General features: G+C 50.6%; 1 protein-coding gene across 7 annotated transcripts in view; it reads right to left on the bottom strand.

The window, feature by feature from the left end:
• The window catches only part of NRXN2 (neurexin 2), a 153,553-nt gene that overhangs the window by 115,412 nt on the left and 16,728 nt on the right, over positions 1–21,413 (bottom strand). For 3 of the 7 annotated variants that reach the window (XM_074231151.1, XM_074231152.1, XM_074231154.1), the window contains exons 3-5: positions 17,689–17,718; positions 14,999–15,070; positions 8,370–8,671 (exon numbers count right to left, since the gene is read on the bottom strand). In XM_074231151.1, coding sequence (XP_074087252.1) covers positions 8,370–8,671; positions 14,999–15,070; positions 17,689–17,718 — 404 coding nt within the window. The remainder of the gene's footprint in view (positions 1–8,369; positions 8,672–14,998; positions 15,071–17,688; positions 17,719–21,413) is intronic. The other 4 variants (XM_074231153.1, XM_074231156.1, XM_074231149.1 and 1 more) reach the window with 3 other exon arrangements.

The following is a 21,413-nucleotide window of genomic DNA, read 5'->3' as shown; positions in this document are numbered from 1 at the left end:
GAAGACAGTGTGAGACACAGTGTTAGTCAGAGCTGCAGAGCGGTCTTGGGGAGAACAGGACATTGTCCCTGATTGGGGGGCAGAGGAAGACCCTTCATGCCATGCAATATGTAAAGGGAAAGGGCCGGGCACCCCTAAGGCAGAGCAAGGAGGCCACCTTTCCCCTGGCAGCCAACCTCAACTCCTAGAAACATGAGACCAGACCCCAGAGGGGTATCTGGGGAGGTAGAAAACAAAATTGCCTTCCTCACTGGTCCCCAGGGAGAACTGTCACCTCCCTGTTGCCCCTTCTTCACCCCTACACACACATTTCTAGAGACTCCACCCTGCTGGCTGCCATGGGGCTCTCCCCATCCCAACCCCAAGGGGGCCCGTCCTTGGGAGCTGACAGTGAGCGAAGGCACAGCATGTCATGGGATGGCGTTTTCCATGGATTTTCCGGAGACCAAGAAAGAAACCAAACCAAAGAAGGAAAATAATAGAAATAAAATAAAAGAGAAGGAAGAAACCAATTAAATTAAGCAACAGAAATAAGGATCTGGCATTGGGACCGGCCTCACCAGAGCCGATGCTGGCAGAGGCCCTGCCCTTAGTTCTCTCTGGCTGGTGACCTGAATTTAGGGTGGGGAGGAATTGGCCAAATTTCTCGACTTCCATTTGACTTTGGATCAAGAAGGAAAAGAAAAAAGGGGAAGGAGGAAGGAACAACAGAAAGGAGAGAGAAGCAAAATCCAAAGGTCGTCCAGAACCAATTGGAAGAGCAGAACAGAAACCAAAGAGGCCAAAGGAACGGAAAGGAGAATCGAACAGTTAAAAAAAACCCACGGCAAACCAAACGATAAGACAATTAGAGTGATATCTACCAGGTAATGCAGTTTGTTTACCATAGCGTGTCCAATCCCTGCGTGCTGCACCGGAGGTATGGGGGTGGGGGGAGGGGGGGTCACAAACAAAAAAACAAACAAAAAAAAAAAGAACGAAAGAAAAGAAAAATAAAATGACCAACTGTGAAACTCAAGAAAGGAGGAGAAATATATATCTCTATATATTTGGTTGTTCGCTCAGCCCTCCCACCTGGGGGTTTGGTTGAAAACTCTTAATATTTAGAAAAATCCAAGTTCTGATGGGGGCCAAAAAGAAAACAAGAAAGAGCTTGACCCCCTCATATCCCACACCTGCTTCTCCCTTCCTTTCTTCCTCCCTCCACCCACCCCAGTCATGGATTCCCCTTTTTCATGCCCTCAATCCCCTTCCCCGGAGAGCCGTCTGCAGAGAGGGGGGAATAGGTAGAGATCTTGGTTAGTAGAGAGAGAAACAAGAAAAGAATCAGGACTGAGAAACCAAGGACTAAAAAATGGTCAACATTCCATAGATGAGACAGAAAAGGTTAGTTCGGTTTTCCACCCCCATCCCACCACCCCTCCAGTCCCACCCAACCAGCCCCAGTCCCAGCCCCCCCACACCAGATTATAAGCGTGTTAGTAACACACACAGTCAGTAACGGGGTTATCCAACAGAGAGGGTTGAAGGAGGGGTGGGGGAAGGCAGGGCGGTTAAGAAGCAAACCTAACTATGCATTATTAGTAAATCCCGTCAGCTGAAATGTCACGGGTGGGGGGTTAGGGTTTGGGGGAAGGAAGGGGAGAGGAGAGGGATGTGAGAGAGGGATGATCTATTGAGTTGGGCAGTTGATTGGTTGGACTTAAGGGTTCAGTGGTCAGCCAGATGGCTTCCAGATTCAAAAAGCTGGTTGGGGTTGGCCAATTAGTTGACCAGTGGTCTGCCGGGGTCTTAGGCAATAAGTTGCTTGGTTGGTTACCATCCAGCTAGCTAGTGGGTTGTGGGTTGGCAGTTATAACTCCTTGAAAACCAACTGGCTGCTAGGGACATGAAACTTTTATTTAGGGGCCTAGAGTATGTTCCAAAGTAACAAAGTGGGGAAAGGGTAGTCTGCTTGTTCTGTGGGCAAGGCACGGGGATAGGAATTCAAGAAGGCATGAGGGTCCTCCCAGCTCCTCTCATTTTGGTCCCTTCTCTTCCCCAAGAATGGAAGAGGAAGAGGAAATCATTGTGAAAATTAGAAGGATGCCATTTTTCCAAGTAGAGTTGGAAGGGGCCATTTTCCCAATAATTTCCAATGGTCCCAAACCCTCCTCCTCCCATACCCTTCCCTCCCCTCCCACTCTGGTCCCCCAAATAACCAAATCTCATCTTCCCTGCCCTCATTCACTTTTTTTCAGAGCCCCACCATTTCCCAAAGATTCCCACCCTATTCTTTCTCATTCTTTTGGACAGTTACTTCCCTGTAAATGAACTTTCCCCATCAACCCCTGAAAAAAAAAAACCCACCTAATTTACCCCCTTGTTCAAACTCCCTGATCCCATCTACACCTGAAGATCCCACAATCAATTCAGGGAACTCATTCTCCCTAGCTTCCATATCTCATGAATAATCCATAGGCCTGGCTGCCTTCCACAAATAGTCTTTTCTCTCTATGCCTCCCTTTATAATAAGGATTAGTCAAATCATATCTTCCTATCCCATTGTTCCCATTGGGTCATGGGTCCCTTTCTCTCCTTGATCCCTTTAGAGAATTATCTTGGACTTGGGAGCCAAGGGTATAAGGAGAAGGAGATGATAGATAGTGTACCAAATAATGTGGTGAACCTTCAGTGATAAAACAGTTAGATAATGAGGATTGGCATTAAAGGGGCAGATCCATTAGGAAGAATGCTGGCAAAACTAACAGACATAGAGCTAATTCAGGAAGACAGTGGCAAAGGCCCCCATGAAATTACCAGTAATGGGATTCCATATTTAGTAGCTGGGAGGAGTCCTAAATCACCAATATTAATCAGCAAGTGGCACATAAATTCTCTGAGGATCTCTGAATATGGAAGAAGACTCCACTCTAAGTGATACGATTCAACAAGTAATTATTCAAATACTTTCTACAGGCAAAGGGACGATCAGTAGTCAGGGCAACATGGAACCTGGCAAGAGAAAAAGCAGAAGTGTTGTGGGGGGAGCAAGACTTCAAGTGAAGAGAGCATGAAGGACCTTAAGCTGCTAGGAAGGATGGCCATACCCTGTAGATCTAGAGGCCCTTTCTCCCAGTCCCACAGGAGAAGCCACAAGTTCAGTCAATGGTCATCAGGACCAGTTGTGTACATCTAGGAGTTACGTGGGGACGGTCAACACAGTGGACCAACTTGCACCAAAGGGGTTCTAAGTTAAGAGAACAAGAAGAAGGCATCAGAGACTGGCCAAGAAGTCAGACATGTAGGGGCTGAGGCTGATAATCCACCAATTTGCTTCTGGTTCACCATGGGTGACATGCTTCCAGTCTTTGACCCTCGATTTCCCCAGTTGTAAAGAAGGACTGGGGTTTCTACGGCCCCTGGCAACTCTAACATCCTCTCTTCTAAGGAGCCTCCTAGTTGGTATATTCTGGGCTCTAAGGCGATTTCCAGTTTTCCATTTTGACTCTTCCCAACCTAGAGAGGAAGGATGAGAGGTAGTCCAAGCAAAAGGCATTGGTGCCAAGGTGCGCGTCATCGACATGCTTATGTCTGTGGTCTGTACTTCAGCCCCAGGTGGGAGGTGAGATTGGGTTTCAATAACATCTTCTCTCCTGGATAATTGACATTCCTTTGGGCTGGGTGTGAAAAATCCCCTCCTAGCCCAGATTCCACACTCTAGGGAGGGGGCATAACACAAAGGGGACGAGCATCTCCATGTTGGAGTGGTCTCGATTCCTGAGAGGCTGAGTGTGCTGGGACAAGAGGGAGATGGGGAGGGATAAAGGAGAGCAGGAAGAGAGGAAGAGACAGCAGACAGCTGGGTTCCTACACCAGGACCAAAAGAGATAGAATGAGACCAAGACAACAACTCTTGAATAATGATTGAGGGAGTGTGGGGATGACTCTGACTGCTAAGATCAAAAACCCAGAAGAGCAGGAGTCTTGGGTCAGAAAGGAGAAGACTAAGGAGGGGGGTGATTGGCATCTGGGAAATCATTAGAGGAATAGACAAAACCACCCATCACGGAGTTGCCCACCAAATTCTGAAGTACCAGGAGGAGGGGAATCAATTCCCTCTGAAACTCGACCAAGGCTAGTTTTTAGATCAGAGATTTTTCAGTGGAGGCTGGTATCTACTGTGGGAAGCTGAAATAGGAATTCTGTCTAACTGTGGATCACAGAGAGTCCAAAGGGACTTCAGACACTATCTGGTCCAAGTCCTCATTTTACAGAAGCATTCAGAGAAGTCAAGAGACTCACCCAAGGTCAAATAAATGGTGAATAGTAAAACCAGGATTTGAAACAGATGACTACCAACTCAGCACAGTCTCCACTGACTTCCCTAGAGGGGCTGAGAATGGAAAGAACTCTGTATTTAGAGTCAAAAGACTTATGTGAAAATTCTAAAAACCCATGTGAAGCAAGTCCCTTCTCTGTTCTCAAGTCTCAGTTTCCTCACCCATCAAATGAGTAGGTTGGTCTAGATGAGCTCTAAACCTCAGACCTCTCAGGGTATCTCTTCCAAATCTGAGATCTGGATCCCATATAAAGAAGTCACTTTACCCTGCTCGCTTCAGTTTCCTCATCTGTAAAATTGTGTCGGAGAAGGAAATAGCAAACCACCTCAGTATCTTTGCCAAGAAAACTCCAATGGGGTCACAAAGAGTTGTTCACAAATGAACAACAAAATCATTCCTATAGATAATTCTTTAAGGTTACTGAGCATTTTACAAACATTATCACATTTGATCCCCACAATTCTATAAAGTAGAGGCTCCATTAGCTCCATTTTACAGTTGAGGAAGTCAAAACAGATAGAGATTAAGTGACTTGTCTAGGGTAACACAATCAGCAAGTGTCTGATGTTTGATTTGAACTCCGGTCTAAGTCCAGGTCCAATTTTCTAGCCCATGCACCATATAGAGGTCCCCAGATGAAGAGATTTAGCATCTAAGACAGATTTCAAATTCCGGTCTTCCTGGCTCCAAGTCCAGGGCCATATCCAATGCTTGACCTAACTGCCCCTTCTCTACAACCTATTAGTCTGTTGCTAAGCACTTATTTATCCCTTCCTGTGGGTCAGACATCCTACTAGACTAAGGAAGGCAAAAGTATGGTCCCTGCCCTCAAGAAGCTCACTCTCTTAATGGGAGAGACAATGTGCAAAGAGCTAGGTAGATACAAAAAGGTAGGGTGTAAATGGAAGATAACAGAGGAAAGCGCCAGAGCAGGAGAGGAGGGACTCCAGAAGGAGCTTGGAACCTAGGGTTTCCTGGCTTTGAGATCTCCATTCTACCCAGGCTCCTCTTCTTTCCCCCACACCGCCCACTTTAAATCAAAGTTATTTGTCCACAGCTCTTATCTCCCCTATTAGATTGTCGGCTCCCCAAGGGCAAGGATTGGATTATATCTAAGCTTTGTATCTCCTGTTGGCCTTGCACATGGCCTGAATTGAGCAGGCTTTTAATAAACATGTGTTGAATTGGATTGGATGGTGTCCTGGCCTTCGACATGGCAGCCTCGGGGTCCGGAGGCTGGATCCTGATGAAAGTGGGGTCCAATCCTCTGGGGTCCTAGCAACTCTCAGTTCTCTGCACTCCCCAGAGACTAGCACGTGATGCTAATGAATGGGGGGATATTTTGGTAGCTGAATTGCTTTCCTAATTTGGCTCTGGCTACCATTAAAATGAGCTCTCTGGTTAATGTTAAAATTAGCTTCTGGCGAACGTTAAAGCAAGTTCTCTGGCTAGCGTCAAAAGGAGCTCACCCTCGCTGAGCTAGGCCATGGCAGGAGCCCACTGGATGGTAGAGGGAAGCAGATCTTGGGAATAAAAATAGGCCTCCAAGAATCCACCCTGGCGATAATCAGCTTGAGGCTAAGCTGGCGGGGGGGACTTCAGTCTTCCTGGTCTGCAGGGGAAGGGGTTGTCCCCTGGTGCTTAGAGCTCTTTTCTCACAGCCTCTTTATGATTCCAGGACTGACCATCCTGTCCCTGCAAATTCTCCCAAGGTCGTGCTTTCCCCTCTCCTCCCTCCTGCTGACTGGCCTTCTGGCCTCTCCATGGCTCCCTGGCCACCTCCTCCAGGAGAAGGAGAGAATGTCTCTGGGTTGTTGTTGTTGCTGCTGCTGATGCCGATGCCAGCTCTCAACCCATTGGCTGGGCCAAGCACTTGGGGGAAAAACTTGGAATTCACTCGACAAAGTGTCCTTGGCCCCCGGCCACCCACTCAACCAGGCCAGCAGCTGGTGCCATTCATCACACTGCGTCACTCTCTTCTCTCCTGGCCCCAGAGGAAACCTGGTCCCATGACCCCCAAACCGGGGACACGGAGACTAACCCCTCCCTCTTCTATTTTGGGACTCATTGCCTCTTCTTCCCCCCACCCCAGGTTTTTCCCTTTCCCCAGTCCTGGAGTATCATCCAGGTTTAGACTAGCTCCTTTCTCTTCCAGCTCTGAGTTCCACAAGACACAGCAGAAATGTAGAGGAAAGAGAAGTGGATATGAAGACAAGAGATCTGGGTTCATGTGGGCTTGGTAAGATGCATCTTTCTCTGGGCCTTACTGTCAAACAGGGGGCAAGGAGCACTAGATTTATAGTTCTGAGACATGGGTTCAAATCCCAGTTCTGCCTCTTACATCTAGCTTCAACTCTATGCCTCTGTTCCCTGGTCTTTGAAATGAAAGAGGTGAACTAGATGACTTCCAAGGTCCTTCTAGGACCTCAGGAACCTCCAAAGTCCCTATTGATTCTCAATGTCCAACCTTGGTTTGTGTCTAACTTCCATTTCATCTCCACATCTGTTTGAAATGTTTTGTATTAAAACTCAATAAATGTGAACACATAGAACAATCAGGTTCTTCCTGAGGCATGGCCAAAATAGCAAGTGGTAGAGAAGCATAATGGGGGTGTCACAGCTCAAGGAAAAGCCAAGAAGCAGAGAACAGACCCAAAAGTGGGCCTCTGGGTAAGACTGACAGTAGTAAATAATAAGGCCACTGTCACAAGTAGTGAAAAGGGGGGGTGGCAATGTCTTATCCTGCCTGCTAATCTGACCAGGGAAAGATGGGTGCCCTTGGAATGAGGCAGGGACAGAAATTGGACACATACCAGCCTCACAGGTATACCCCTTCACCCCAGAAAGCAGAGAGATTGGAGCAGAGGTGCTCACACACCCTGAATCCAACAGGTAGCCAACAGAACTGCTCAGAAGAGAACAGTTCAAGACCTCTCTTCCAACTGTAAGTCAATGAAAGAGGTGCCAAGGGAGCAACCCCCTCCCCAGTGTGTATTAGCCTTTTAATGATGGTGCTAAATCTGTTGGGGAGGAGGTCAGGTCGACTCAGGACCCAGGAAAGATGTTCCAGAGTCAGCCAGGAGGAGGTGAAGCAAGGTTTCAACTAGCAATTGCCATAAGGATACCAACCCACAAGAAGTAGCAGGCACAGTGGGTGAAGGAGGCAAATGCTGGGAAAAAGAGAGAGTAGAGGGGTAGAGATGGATAGAAGGCATTCACTGAGGTGGTGCTCCCCAGCTCTGGTCCTGAAAGGACTAACAGACTAATAGATTGATAGGCCCCCAAGACTTCTGCCCAGGATTGGACCAAGTAGCAGAGGAGGATTATAATATATGAGAAAAGCTGAAAAAAGTGGAGGCTAAATGTCCCTGAGAACTGACCAACAGAGAACAGAGGCCTCAGGCAGAGGATGGGGGTAGCTTGTGGGACATGAAGAAGGGTCAATGATACTCTGCTCCAGGAAAAAGGAACCAGTGCTAAGAATGGGTCAGATAAGCATGGTCATCTTCTCCCCAAGATGTCATAAAAAACAAAGCCTCTGATCACTCTGTATTGCCAGGGCTTCTGGGATGCATCAGATTAGCCTCCTAACTCCACCTTTCTGAGCAGAACAGAGTTGAGTTGATAGGCTTTGTGCTTCCCAGGGGAGTCTTGGAAGAGGGACCTTCTCCCTGTTCTGCCTCTTCATGGTGGCCCAAGGAGCAGCCTCCACCCTTCCATCCCCACTCTGTACCCAGCCCTCAGTCCATCCTTTCCACCAAGCCACTGCTAGTCCTCCCTGTCCCCAGGCAGCCAGGCCTTCTCCTTGCCTTAGCAAACTGATCCCCCCACCAAGTTGATGCTGCTCCTGATTGTTCCTTTCTCTCCCTGTTCCCTTCCCCTCTGGACTTCCCATCCTTTTCAAATCAAATTCCCCATCCCCAACCTCAGTCTCCCCTGGCACATCCTAGACCCAAGACTCATTGCCATTCCCTGGCCCTGTCCTCTGTTCTGGGCCTGTGGCTCCCTAAGCCCCCACCCCCAGGCCACCTCCCACAGACCCCCTACCTGGCGCAGGTTTCGGGTGACCCGGACATCATGCCAGGCGTTGTCGTTGAACTTGCCGTTGACAGGCTCCACCAGGGCTTCGAAGGCACCAGATCCGAGGTTGATGACGAGCCAGACGGCACCCGACTTGAGCGACAGGTTGACGTAGTCCGCCGACTTGCCCGTGTGCAGCATGAGGCCGTTCCGCTGCAAGGTCCGGAAGGCCAGTGTGATCTCATCCGTGCTACTCTGGATTGGGTTGTGAGACAGGTCGTAGCAGAAGAATTCGTTCCCTTTGAAGGTTGCCACAAACTCCTCCTTCCCTATAGAGAGTAGGGTCCATGGGTGAGTTAGGGGAACAAGTTCCCCTCAGTCCACCCTCAAGTCTCCGAGCCAAGAGGAAACTCAAGGGTCAATCTGGGGAGCATCCCCTCTCTCCACTCCCTACTAAATGTTGTTCCATTCTCCACCAGACCTCCAGTGATGGGAAGAGAGATCTCTCTAATGATGGGGAACTCACTACCAGGCCATTGCAGCACTAGACAAACTCTAATTATTACAAAGCTTTTCCCTTCATTTCCTTACATTCATCCCCCCTAATTTCTCACTGCTTCAAGTTTGGCCCCAAGCATCCTGAGGGCCACCTCAAACACCTAGAGAAGCCTGTTCTCCTTCCTCATCCCTGTGGCCCCAAGCATCCATCCCCTCTAACATCTGCCTATTCCCAAATCCAGGGCTCCATGGTCAGAGAGTTGCCTGTGCTTCCTACTTCTCGCCCCCCCCCAGGTGGTGCTAAGTGCAAGTAATAAAGATGAGGGAGAGATGAGCCCGTGGAAGGGGGATACCACCACCCTAAATAGAAGAGAAGCATAGCCTCCTGTCTGTCCCCCTCCCTGCTGCCACACACGCATGGCTACTTCTCCTCCCACCCAGGTGTGAATGACTCTGCCTGGCTCTTCTCTCTCGCAGTGGTATGGCTCTGAGCCCCTTCACCCCCAAGAACCCTGAGAAGAGTGGGCTCCCACACACACCTGCGGAGGGCTACAGGAAATCCCTGAGTCCATCTTTGCTGATGCTAATTGGACTCCTTGCCACTGCTCTGCTGTGGCCACCATACAATGATCTACTGGCAGAACTGGGAAGGACCTTAGACCACAGAATATCTGAACCAATAGGGATCTTAGAACATGGAGTAGAGAATGCTGAACCTGAGGAGCTTAGAACACAGAACATGGAATGGCAGAGTTGGGAAGGGTCTTAGAACATGAAATATCTGAACCAACAGGGACCTTAGGACATAGAGTAGTGGCTTAGAACAAAGAACACGGAATGTCAAAATTGGGAGGATCCTTAGTTCAATTCCTTCATTTGAGAAGGAAGGAAATATAGAAACAATACTATAAATGATGTTTAGTTCAAGTTGGCCTATAATTCAAGTCTATGCAGAGAAAAGAAAAAGAAAAAGGAAATTTAAAGAGGAGGAAACTGAGGCCTAGAGGGAACTGTCAAAAGGCACGAGTCAGATACAAGGGTGGACAAAACTAGGCTGAAAGCTCTTCCCCCGACCAGGAAGCAAGGCTTTGGGCTATCCTTTCCCAGAGCAGACTCCCCAAGGGCCCTGTGGTCCCCTCCTCCCTACATGACCGTGTCCTCACTGTGCAGACACAGACACAGAGGGTTGGAGGAGGCAAAGTGGGGTAGGAGGTACAATCCAGGGACAACAGAAGAATGAGTAATCCAGAACATATGAGTAAGGGAATGTGCCAGCCGGTGGTCTGAATGTCTAAATGGTACCAGCCTCTGGGGAGGAGAGGGAGGGGAAGGGCCTGAGGACCCTCAGGAGAACAAGCTGGTGGGACCCACACGCACCTGCTCCACGGGCAATGGAGGCAGGGAGGAAGGAACGTATGAGCAAGGAGCATCCATTGGGAGGCAGTGTGGTACAATAGATAGAGCCCCAGCCTGGCAGTCCAGAAGCCCGGCTGGGGTCTCAACCCACTTCTGCCATTTATTAGTCATGTGACCTGGGGCAAGTGACTTTCCTTGCCCGGACAACCTCCAGAAAGAGGCTTAACTTCTCTGGGCCTCAGTTTGCACATCTGTAAAATGAGGTTATCCCTCATAGACTACCCCACTTAGGGGCTGTGGAGAGGCTCGAATGAGATGACACTTCGCAAAACTGAAGTCATCACACATAGTCCATAAGAATTTATTAAACACTGTGCTAGGTGTTGGCACCATAAAGACAGAAGAAGATCATTCAAGCCCTGCCTTCGAGGCACTTACAATCTATCGGGGACGCCATATATACATAAAAAAAAAAGAATAGCCAACATTTATGGGGCAGCTAGGTGATGCAGTGGTTAGAACACTGGGCTTGGAATCAGCAATCTGACATTTGCTAGCTGTGTGACCCTGGGCAACTCACTTTCCCCTATTTGCCTCAGTTTCCTCATCTGTAAAATGAGCTGGAGATGGAAATGACCAACCAAGTCTAGGGCTTTTGCCAAGAAAACTGGTCACAGAGTCAGACATGACTGAAATGACTAACCAACAACAACACATTAAGAGGGCTTTAGGGTTTGATTATTATTCCCATTTTGCTGTTGAGGAAGCCATGGTACAATGAGTTTGAGTGACTGAGTCTCAGTCATGGAGTGTCTGAGACAGGATTCAAACCCAGGTCTTTCTGACTTAAAAGTCCCAATCATCTCTACACTGCGTCACCCAGCAGAATAAATACAAAGTCAATAGAAATTGATAGAGGGGAGCACTGGCAATTGGGGGAACCCGAGAAGGCTTCCCCTAAGAGGGAGCATTTGAGAAGAGCTTTCAGAGAGGGAAGGTGGTCCCCTCTGTCATCTATTAGGGCCCAATGTGAGGGTCTAGAGTGGGGGCATATCTAGCTCCATCCCTATGTACCTGTGGAGGTTGAGCTGACTAAGATCAATCTTTCTCCAGCCCACATTTCCCAGAGCACTGAAGAAGAGGAGCCCTGAAGGCAGAACCAGAAAGCTTGGGCAGGTGTGGCCATCTGTAAGTATATGCTACAAATGTCCTTAGCAACCATATTGAACCTGGGGCTACCTTGCCTGGGTACATGTGACCACCAAGCAGACATCACTAGTGGTAAATTTGAGTCTATGGCAGGCCTCAGTTTCCTCCCTGTAAAATGAGGGGGTTGGAATTAGAAGGTCTCTGAGCTCCAGTTCTAGAATTCTATGTTCCTGTGATTTTTCCTCCCCCACCTACCCACCCAGCCTACATTACTGTGCTTACTCTCCCCACCACCAGCTGGGCAAGCTGCCCATGGCCTCTGTCCTCCCTGCCTCCCGGATGCCAAGGCGCCAGCTGCCACCCCAGGGGCTGGCACAGAGATTCACTGCAGCTGGCAGAGTCTAGTTCCCTGAAGCTCTGGGGGGGGGGGCAGGTGGGGCTAAAAGGTCCCCATCCATCCCCACTGTCAACCCCAGAGCTGTGGTGGAGATCCAGGACAAAGAGGAAAGGAGGCAGGTCTAGGGGAGGAGATGATGAAAAGGAAAGGGGGCCCAGGAGAGAGGGATAGTTGGGAAGAAAAGAAGGGAGGGGACCTGAGGAAAGATAGAATGGTGATAGCGAATGTGAGAGGAAGAAGGCGGAGAAAGGAGGCCAGAAAGGGAAAGGGGGAAAGAGGATTGGATGGGAAAGGGGGACAGGGACCTCCAGGGAAAGGTCTGGGCATCCCTCGGGGCCTGGCTGTTTCCATAGCAACCAGGGCACCTTCCTCTAGTCTGTAAAATGGAAGGAATCAGGGCTGAAGGGTGAGGATGAATAGGGACCCCTGGGGTGAGCCCCATCGAGGTTCTCCAGAGCCCAATCTTTGCCCTGCGGAGGGGGGTGAGTTAGTATGGAAAACAAGGGAGGGAGAGGGAGCCCAGGAAAGAAAGAGAAAATGGGACAGGAAGAAGAGATTGACAGACAAGGGAGACAGAGAGGATGAGCATCTGAGGTCAGACGGAGGAGGACAGGGAGGGAATGGAGCCAGAAATCTGGACCAGCGATTCTGATCCCTTAGGCTGGAGGTCCCAGAGCTGAAGCCCAACTATCTGGCCTGGGCTTCCAATCTTTGCACCTCCCCGCTTCTCCTCGGACACCAGAGACCCAGGACACAGGAGGAAGAGAACTGTGGGATTCTGAACCAACAGGGACCTTAGGGACCACCTAGATCTACTTCCCCATTTCACAGAAAGGGAAACTGAGGCCAAGAGGAGAAGACATTGGCCCAAGTGGACACAAAGGGACTCAGTCTCACCACCTTTGAATTTAAATTCACTACACCAGGCTGACTTCAGAGTCACTTAGAAACATTTAGAAAAGCAAAGACCAATAGCTGGATGCTGAGCTGGGTCTTGGGGGGTAAGGGGTGACAGCTGGAACCCAAAAGAGGAAGCCAGGAAAGGAAGCACTGAGTTAGGAGGGGAAGGATGAAGACCAGAGAAACAGGATGTGAATGTGATGGGCAGCGGATGGGGGAGGAAAGGAAGTGGACAAGGAAAGGGGCTGGGTTGGGGAGGTGGGGGGAGGGGTGGCCTCATTCAGTGACCAAGGGAGAGAGGAAAATGAGGGGTGTCACATCGATGTGACAGTATGAGGTGCCTGGGGCCTTAAGGCCAGGGAGCTGGAGGTGGCCGAGGGCACCACCCTTCCCCCACTTTTGTAACCAGCCTTTAAATCTTAGGGTGATGGAGGGAGGGAGGGTTGAGATTCCAGCTCCCATCAGCCTCTCTGAGTGAGGCACAGAGAGAGAGGACCTAGTGACCCTCCCAAAACTGAACCTGAACCAGGAAACCAAGGGGACTCTGAACAGTCACTGCCCCCAGATGATAATGGAAGTTGTAGTCCTCCAAATCACTCACTAAGGAACCAGGAATGTTCCCCCCAAAGAAGTTCCCCCCAGAGATCATGGTGTGTTCTAGATGTAAAGGATAGATTCCTGAACTGAGAACCTCAGAAAGAGTCAGAGATTTCAAGTCAGAGAACCAGGGTTCAAATCCTCACTCTGGCATTACCCAGTTGTGGAGTCCTGGGTAGGTTCTGAATGTCTCTGGACCTCAGTTTCCTTATCTGTGGCAAAATAATTAATAAATGTTGATCAACTAACTGATTGGACAGTTTTCACCCTGTCTTTATGTGGTTGACATCTCAGCCGACACATGCAGATGGATCAGCCCATGATCACCTTTTACACTATAGATCACAGATGGAGAAATGGAAGGATCTCAAAGGCCAAACAATCTGATCTTCATTTTACAGCCAAGGAAACTGAAGCTGAAGGAGGAGGCCACACTAATAGCAAGTGTATGAGGCAGCATTTGAACCCAAGACCAAAACTCCAGAGCCAGTCAGTCAGTAAACACTTATTAATTACCTACTATCTGCCAGGTCTAAGTGTTGGGAATAAAAAGAATGGCAAAATATGGGCCGTACCCTCTGGGAGCTCCCAGGATAGTGAGTCTCCAGGGAGACAATGTCTGCCGCCCAAAGGGTTGCATCCAGATAGGAAACTTGTGGTGTGAAAACCCTCTCCACCAAGGAATGAGATCTGAAAGCACTCCAAGGTTAAATGATTTGCCCAGGACCAGTGAGTGTGGCCCAGGAAGGCCCCAAACCCAGATCTTTCCAACTTCTTCATCTTATTACAGACTCTTCTCAACTCTTGGACTATTTAATCTTGGGACCTACCTTGAGAGCCCAGCCTAAATGAATAATCCTCAAGGCAGCCTCCTCTCCCACCTCAGGGCTTTTGCTCACTTTGTTCCCTGGTCCTGAAATGCCCTTTCTTCCCCTTTTAGGCAACTATTCATCTTGGACAGTCAAACAGAACATTATCCAGGGCAGCTGAGTTCTGCCCTCCCTGAATAACCATAACTCCCCTTCTCAGTCCTTGACCCTAGAAGAAAGAGACATTCTCACTTGTCCAGGATATGTGTATGTGTGTGTGTATGTATGTACATATGTATATATATATATATATATATATATATAGAGAGAGAGAGAGAGAGAGAGAGAGAGAGAGAGAGAGAAGGTAGAAGGTAGAATCTGAACTCAGGTCTTCTCTACTCCCAGTCCTATGCCCTGTCCCCTTAGGACAATACTGCCCAAGTCCAAGAGAACAGAGTCTGTGACTAACTAAAGCTTCCATCATCCCATTCCCACCCCTTTCCTATATCCTGCACCTAGTTCTGGGCTCTGCATACAGCAGGTGACTAATTAGTGCTCCTAGAACCAAGTCATCCCAGAACTGGAAAGTAGAGATATCTATCCAATCCCTGATCCAAAATGTCCTCAATGAGGCAGCCCCAGTTCCCCACCTCCACTGGCAGGGAGTATTCCTCCCAAGAGCAGGGAGTATTCTTCTCCCTTCCTCTGCCTCCCTCCCCATAGTTGGTGGATGCTGCCTCCTGATAGGGGGTATCATTTTCAGTCTCCAAGATTCTCTTGTGCAAGAGGACTTGCCTTTAGGGTTTGGAGAGGAGAGGTGAAAAGGATGGGATGCATTGCCCCAAGAGCTGGGTCAGCAGTCCCTGGGGTTCCCAGAAAAGGAGCAGCCCTAAGAGGATGGGAAGTAGCCCCTGTCCTGCATAGTTATTGGAGTTGAGGGAGTCACTGACCTTTCGTTGGTTGATGTACGTCGCTGGTTCCTCCTCGACCGGCCCCCCCCTCGGAGAACAGTAAGGACCCTACTGGAGAAGCAAAATGGGGAGTCAGGCACTGGAGGCACCCTGGCCATTCCTATCCCCTAGGGATCACCCCCAGTCTTGGGGGGAACAGGGCAGGAAGCCCTCTCCATGGGTGACCACATATGTTCAAGAGTGGTTGCAATGTCTCCTTCCCACATAGTCTTGGGGCTGGAAAGGGGCTGGGATAGGACAAGGAGGGAGCTGTGGCATGAAAAGCCAGGGATCCCTGACACATCTGTTTGGGCACTCCCACTAACTCTGGACTGGAAGCAGACATAGTGCCCCCACCTCCCACAACTTTCATCAGGGCATCACCATGGCCTTCAATCGCTTTCTGCCCCAATAATGTTCCCCCAGTTCCTTCAGAAACCTGGCTCTTCATTCTGACTTTCTCCCACTGGCCAGAATCCCTGCCAGCTGTCCCTCCACACTTCTTACCACTCCATTCATCTAGTAGTATCCGATTCCTTCTTTCCATCTGGGGGTGTCCTACCTCAACACCAAGATGGTAGACTTAGTGAGAACAAGGCTTGTGTTTTTTTCTCTTGTGGCATAAGCTGGACCTTGACTAGCACTCATGCCCATGTATGTGGTTAAACTAAGAGTTCTCCTCTTGTTTCCCCTGACACCCAATGGTCCAGAGATCAACTTGGTTGGTCTTCATAGACTGAGAGTTGGGTGGCAGAAGACCCTCATTTTACAAAGGAGAAAACCAGGACCCAAAGAGGGAAAAAGACCAGTCCAAGGAAGTCTTCACCCACTCCTCTGAATTCTAGTGTCTTCCCTCTGCTAATTATCTACCTTAGCTTCCATTTAGTTCATTTGGGTTGCATATTGTCTCCTTTGAGGACATCTTGAGGGCAGGGCCTGTCTTTTGCCTCTTTTAGAATTCTCAGCTAAGAGCAGGAAGGCACAGTTCAGGCCCTTGCTGACCAGCCCAGCCCCCCCAATGAAAACCTCATTTCCCTAATGGTTTGAACTCATCCACATCATATGGTCAACATAAAGAGTCAATCTCAAGGAAAAGTCTCTGGGCATCTGGAGCCTACAGGAGCAATGATAAACTGAGACCCTCCCTGAAGTATCTCTCTCTGGTAAGACCAGGCCTTCCAAGAGCCTATCCCAAAGGAGCAGAGGCTCCTCTTAGAGCCCTGGTTTCCTCCTTTGTAAAATGAGGGTCATCAGCCACCCAACTCTCAATCTATAACATGAAGACCAATTAGGAAGGCCTCTGGATCAGTGGGTCCATCCAGAACTGGAAAGAGGGAGCTAAGGCAGCAGTCAAGAAATCCTCTGCCAGGCCCTCACCCCCTCCAAGGGCTGGCTTCCTCTTCTCCCTTTACCTGTAACCACAGGCCTCTGCCACAGATCCAAGCATCATGTCCTTTGGGTCTAACTGCCAGGGCCTAGGGCATTTCCAGGATTTAAGCCAATTGCCAGGAAAACCAATCCAGCACTCATCCTTCCCATTTCCCTTCCTCTCTCTGACCCTTCCTGACCATTACCTAAAGGCTCCCCAGCCTTGAGCTCCCAGCCCCATTGGTGAATGGAGTCATGGCCAGCAGGAATAGGACCCAGCTCACTTCTCTGGGGTCCAGACACCGTGGAGCTTTGGGAGACCAAGAAAGAGAAGGTGTTTGGGCACCAGAATGGTTCCTGGGCCTTTTGGGATAGTGAAAGTAGCCAGGAGATGGGCAGGCCAGGATTCTGGATGCTGAGGTTCCTTTCTCCCTGCTCCCTGTCGACCCTCAAAAACACAAGTGACCCAACTGAACAAACAGCCCACCGGCCCATATCTAGTTCCGTTCCCTCGGTTAGAGAACAGATGAATTCTGGAAATGAGTCTCAGCTCCACCAGCTCTGTGTCATGGGGCAAAGTCATTTGACTTCCCTGGCAGAGGTGGGTCCCTCCACCCTGCCCCCTGCCTTGTTGTCTTTGGGGAGAAGTCCAAAGTGGAACGCTGGCAGGGACCTTAAGGGTCATAATGTCCAACCCCATATCTGCCCCTGAATTATCTAGAGTAGGGTCAAAGGAGCTGGTTAGTGAAAGGGCTTGGCCAACTATAAAATGCCCCTGGAGGGGGTAGTCAGCCCCATGGCCCACCTCCAGGGCTCACAGGAGGCAGACCATTGGCAGGGCCCCCTCTTCTCCAATTCATGCCTTTCTCTCTTCAGTCAGGTTAAGAAACAAAAGAATGAACAGAAAAGGTGGGAGAGGAAAATAAATCACTGGCACAAAGGGTAGAGGATGGGGGGAGGGGTAAGGAGTGGCAGGGAGAAGAAACCACCAAAAACCCAAAAGGAGAAACAAAGAAATGCCACCAGGGAAGCTCGAGGAAGGGGTGATTGGAGACAGCGGCAGGAGCTTGAACATCTGCTGATGTCAGAAACCAAGGTGGGGTGAGGCCAGGGCAGGGCTGGGGAGTGGACAGCAAGGGGGGGAGGGGAGCACGGATGGAGCCAAGCCCCCACCCCCAGCCCAGCCCCCCAACAAAGAAAGGGACAGACGGACAGACAGACGGGGAGAGGGCGGGGGGGGCAGGGGAGGGCAAAACAAAATCCGGGGGGGCTTGAGGGACGGGGACAGATCCAAACCGAACCAAACCCAAACTTCACCATACCTTCACTGTTTAACGTCAGGTGAGCCGGACCTTGGAAAAGGGGAAGGAGAGAGAAAGAAAGAGGAGAAAAAAAACAAACAAAAACAAAAATAAGAAAGAAAAGGGAAAAAAAGAGAAGAAACAGAAAACACGAGTCATCAAAATCGGCCAGAGAGAAGGGAGTGAGCTTTTGCTGCCACAATTTAAAACCCTTTTTAACTTGTGACAGGCATCGGGGGGAGAGGCCCCCCCCAGCTCAGGAGCCGGGGAGGGGGACCCGATGCCAAGGGCAAGGGAAAGGGGAGAGACACAAAGAGAGGAGAGAGAGAGAGAGAGAGAGAGACCCCAAAGCCAATAAAGAGGAAAGGAGAGAGAGAGAGAGAGAGACAGACAGACAGACAGACAGAATCAAGGAGATAGAATCAGAGACAGAGTCAGAGCCAGAGAAAGTTGGGGAGAGTCAGAGACCAAGAGAGATGGAGCCAGAGAAGGAAAGAAAGATTCACAAAGGTCAGTGAGAGACAGAGAGAAAGACAGAGACAGAGAAAGTTGGGGAGAGTCAGAGAGGGAGAGAAATGGGGCCAGAGAAGGAAAGAGAGATTCACAAAGGTCAGTGAGAGATAGAGAGACAGGCAGAGACAGAGAAAGTTGGGGAGAGTGAGTCAGAGACCAAGAGAGATGGAGCCAGAGAAAGAAAGAGAGATCCCCAAAGGTCAGAGCCAGAGACTCCCAGTCGGGAGAGACTCTCAGAGGGAGAGAAAAATTCACAAAGGTCAGAGAGAGTCAGAGACAGAGATAAGAGATGAAGAGACAAAGAAGTAGCCGAGAGAAACAGAGACAGAGAGAGAGAGAGAGAGAGGCTGAGAAGGGACCAGGAGCAACCAGAGGATAAATGGGGCCAGGGCTTATTGCAGGGGTGAGGGGAGACAGGAGGGTTTGGTTTCTTTATTTCTTCTTGCCGAGGGGAGGAAAAAAAAAAGGAAAAGGAGGAGAAGCAGGGGCAGGGAAGATGCTTTTTCCTTTTTCTTTTTTTTTTCTTTTTTTTTTCTTCCGAGAGTCGGACAGAAAAAAAAATGGTCAACGAGAAAAAACGATTCGGATGGAGAAGAAAATAAAACACACAGAGAGATCAAAAGCCACCTGGAGAGAGAGTGCGTCGTCCCCTCCATAAAGCAGGCCGGGCAGCTGGGCCAGCCCCCCCCCTTTGCTTGGCCCTGCTCCTCTGGAGGACTAGGAAAGCTCCTGGGCCTGGGATGCGGAGCCCTGGAGAGATCCCCCCCACATAGACTGTGGCCCCATAGGGTTGCTGGTGGTGGTGGGTGCTTAGATGCTCCAAATACCAGGAGCCCGGATGCCTGGGTTCTAGAAAGACCAGGGAGGAGAATGCTGACCAGAATGTCCTGGGGGGGGGGGGGGGCATCTGCCAAAGCCTAAGGAGACAAGAGACCAGAACCCCTCTGTAAGGATTCAGGGCTTGAGGCTTGGGGTCAACCAACTGTGGGGACAAGAAGGGGAGGGTTGTGTGGGGGTCATCCTCCAGCCTCTAGCCTCTTTCCCTCTGCCAAGATCCTCTCTGGGAAGACCCAAAAGCTATATCCTGGCTTTGGAGGAGGAAATGGATCCTTCAGATCTAGGGATGGGCAAACCAGGATCCTTCTAAAGTGGGGTTTCAACAGATCTGGAGAACAGCTTAGACCATTGACCCCAGGACACACAGACCCTCCCAAAGAGAGAAAACAGGGCTCCCCAAGTCAGGAAGCACTCCCTGGGTCTTGCCAAATGGGAGGGTGAACCCCCTCCCCTCACTTCACCCTACCTTTCCAGTACAGGCTCCCCATCCCTCTTCCCCATTCACCCCCCCCCACCCTCAGCCACTCTGGCGACTGGGCAGGAGATGTGGGAGGGGACTTTGCCAGCAGCACCATGTTGCCCTTGGAAACTGTCCCGGTTGCTGTGGCAATGAGCCATTGGCCCGGGGGGAGCTAGGGCCAGGACTGAGCTTGTCAAGGTTACAGAGCCCCAAGGGTTTCCAAGTTGGAGTGGAGGACCAAGATGCCTGGGTTCCTGGAGGGTTGGGGAAGGAGAGGCCAGAAGGTGAGCAGACAGACTAGTACAGACTCAGTTCCTGAGTCTCCTAGCCCACCCTTCCCCGCTTTCTGGGGTGGATCAGGCTTCCCTCTTCCCCTGCCTTAGGACTGCAGGGCAAGCTACACATCCTTCAGTTTCATTCATTGGTTCACCTGGGTATTCCCACCACAGGGTGAGGCAGACTTTTCCTGGCTCCCAAGGGGCCTAGCCTGCCAGGGCCCCATCCAGTGAGGGTGGATGGGGAAGAAAGAGGAGGGCAGAGGTTTGACCTACAATGCGAGAGATGCCAAGGTCTCTTCACCCCTGGAACTGCCCAGTTCTGAACCGAAGGTCTAGCTGACCTCTCTCCCCTCCAACTCTCTGGTGTGTCCTGATGTGTTCTGATAGCCACTCCTCCCAACCATCTGCCCAGAACCCAGGAGTCCAGTTTCCCAGCTTAGGAGTCCCTGCCCCATTCCCTCTGATAGCAGGGGCAGATAATGGACCCACAGGGTGATTGGACCAGAACTAATGCCCCTTCCCCCTTCCTGGACCCCGTTGCTGCCCAGCTCCTCCACAGTCTCATTAGCATGCGGTACTCTCCTCCCGTCGCCAAGGCAACTGGCTGCTCAGTTCCCTCAGGCGTGACGGCACCAGCCATCTTGGTGAAGGGGGGACTGAGTCCTGTCGTCCCCTGGCCCCTCGGTGTTGACTGGCCCAATCCTATCCCCAGCCCTGGGACAACCTCCATTCTTTCTCTAGATGCCTTCCCCCCCAACCCAGGGCCTGCTCCTCAGAAGCGGCCCCAAGGTAGGATCACCTGCTCCCTTTTCAGGCCCTGTGACCTTTACCCAGAAACCCCCAGTCCCTTCCAACCCTTCCCCCACCCCACCCCTACCCCCCCCACACACAGAGCCATACAATTCCCAGGCATCTCCCGGTCCTTCCCCTTCCCTGAGTCCATTGCTCTGCTTTCCTCATCTTCTCCACCCTCTCTGCTCTCACCCAGGCTTCTAGCAGTGATGGATGGCATGACTGGGGGTCTCGCCTGAAGCAGACAGATAAGGTGCCCCTGGCTGTGTCACTGTCACCCTCTCTGGGGAAACGGGGAGTCGGGGAAAGAAACTGGGAGAGAGGAGAACGTGCCTGTATCCCTCAGCCAGGACTAGGGGATGGGAGAGGTTATGTGTGGCAAATTTGGGGGGGCTCCTGAGTCCCAATGAGCTTGGCCTGGGAGCAAAAACTGAAGTAGAGGGAATCCTGAACATGGCCTGCTTTGCTGGAGCCCCCTCCCCCCCAGGAACTGAGCACAGAAGGGCTGATCCCCTCAGGGCCACCCCCTGGGACCCTGAGAAGGCTGCTGAATTAGGCAGTTCTCTGAGTAGAGAGCAGGGATCAGGAGGTGAGGCAGGCTGTCAGGAGGCTAAGGAGGGACCCCAAGAACAGAGAGGTGGAGACACCAACCCTTTCCATAGCTCTGAATGTATGCACACCCACACTCTGACACCTGGGACGTGGACCTCCAGAGCTGTGTCATAGCAGGTGCAGTCCCTCTGGAGGGATCCCACAAATGCACAGCAGGGGGGCCGGAAGCAGAGGTACCAGCAAAAACTGGGGACAAAGGCAGGAAGGGCTGCCCATCCCCTGACACTTCCAGCCTGGGTCTGCCCACACAGCTT

The sequence above is a fragment of the Macrotis lagotis genome, chromosome 3 (genome assembly GCF_037893015.1).
Source record: "Macrotis lagotis isolate mMagLag1 chromosome 3, bilby.v1.9.chrom.fasta, whole genome shotgun sequence".
NCBI lineage: Eukaryota > Metazoa > Chordata > Mammalia > Peramelemorphia > Peramelidae > Macrotis > Macrotis lagotis.
This window is presented reverse-complemented; position numbering and strand designations above follow the sequence as displayed.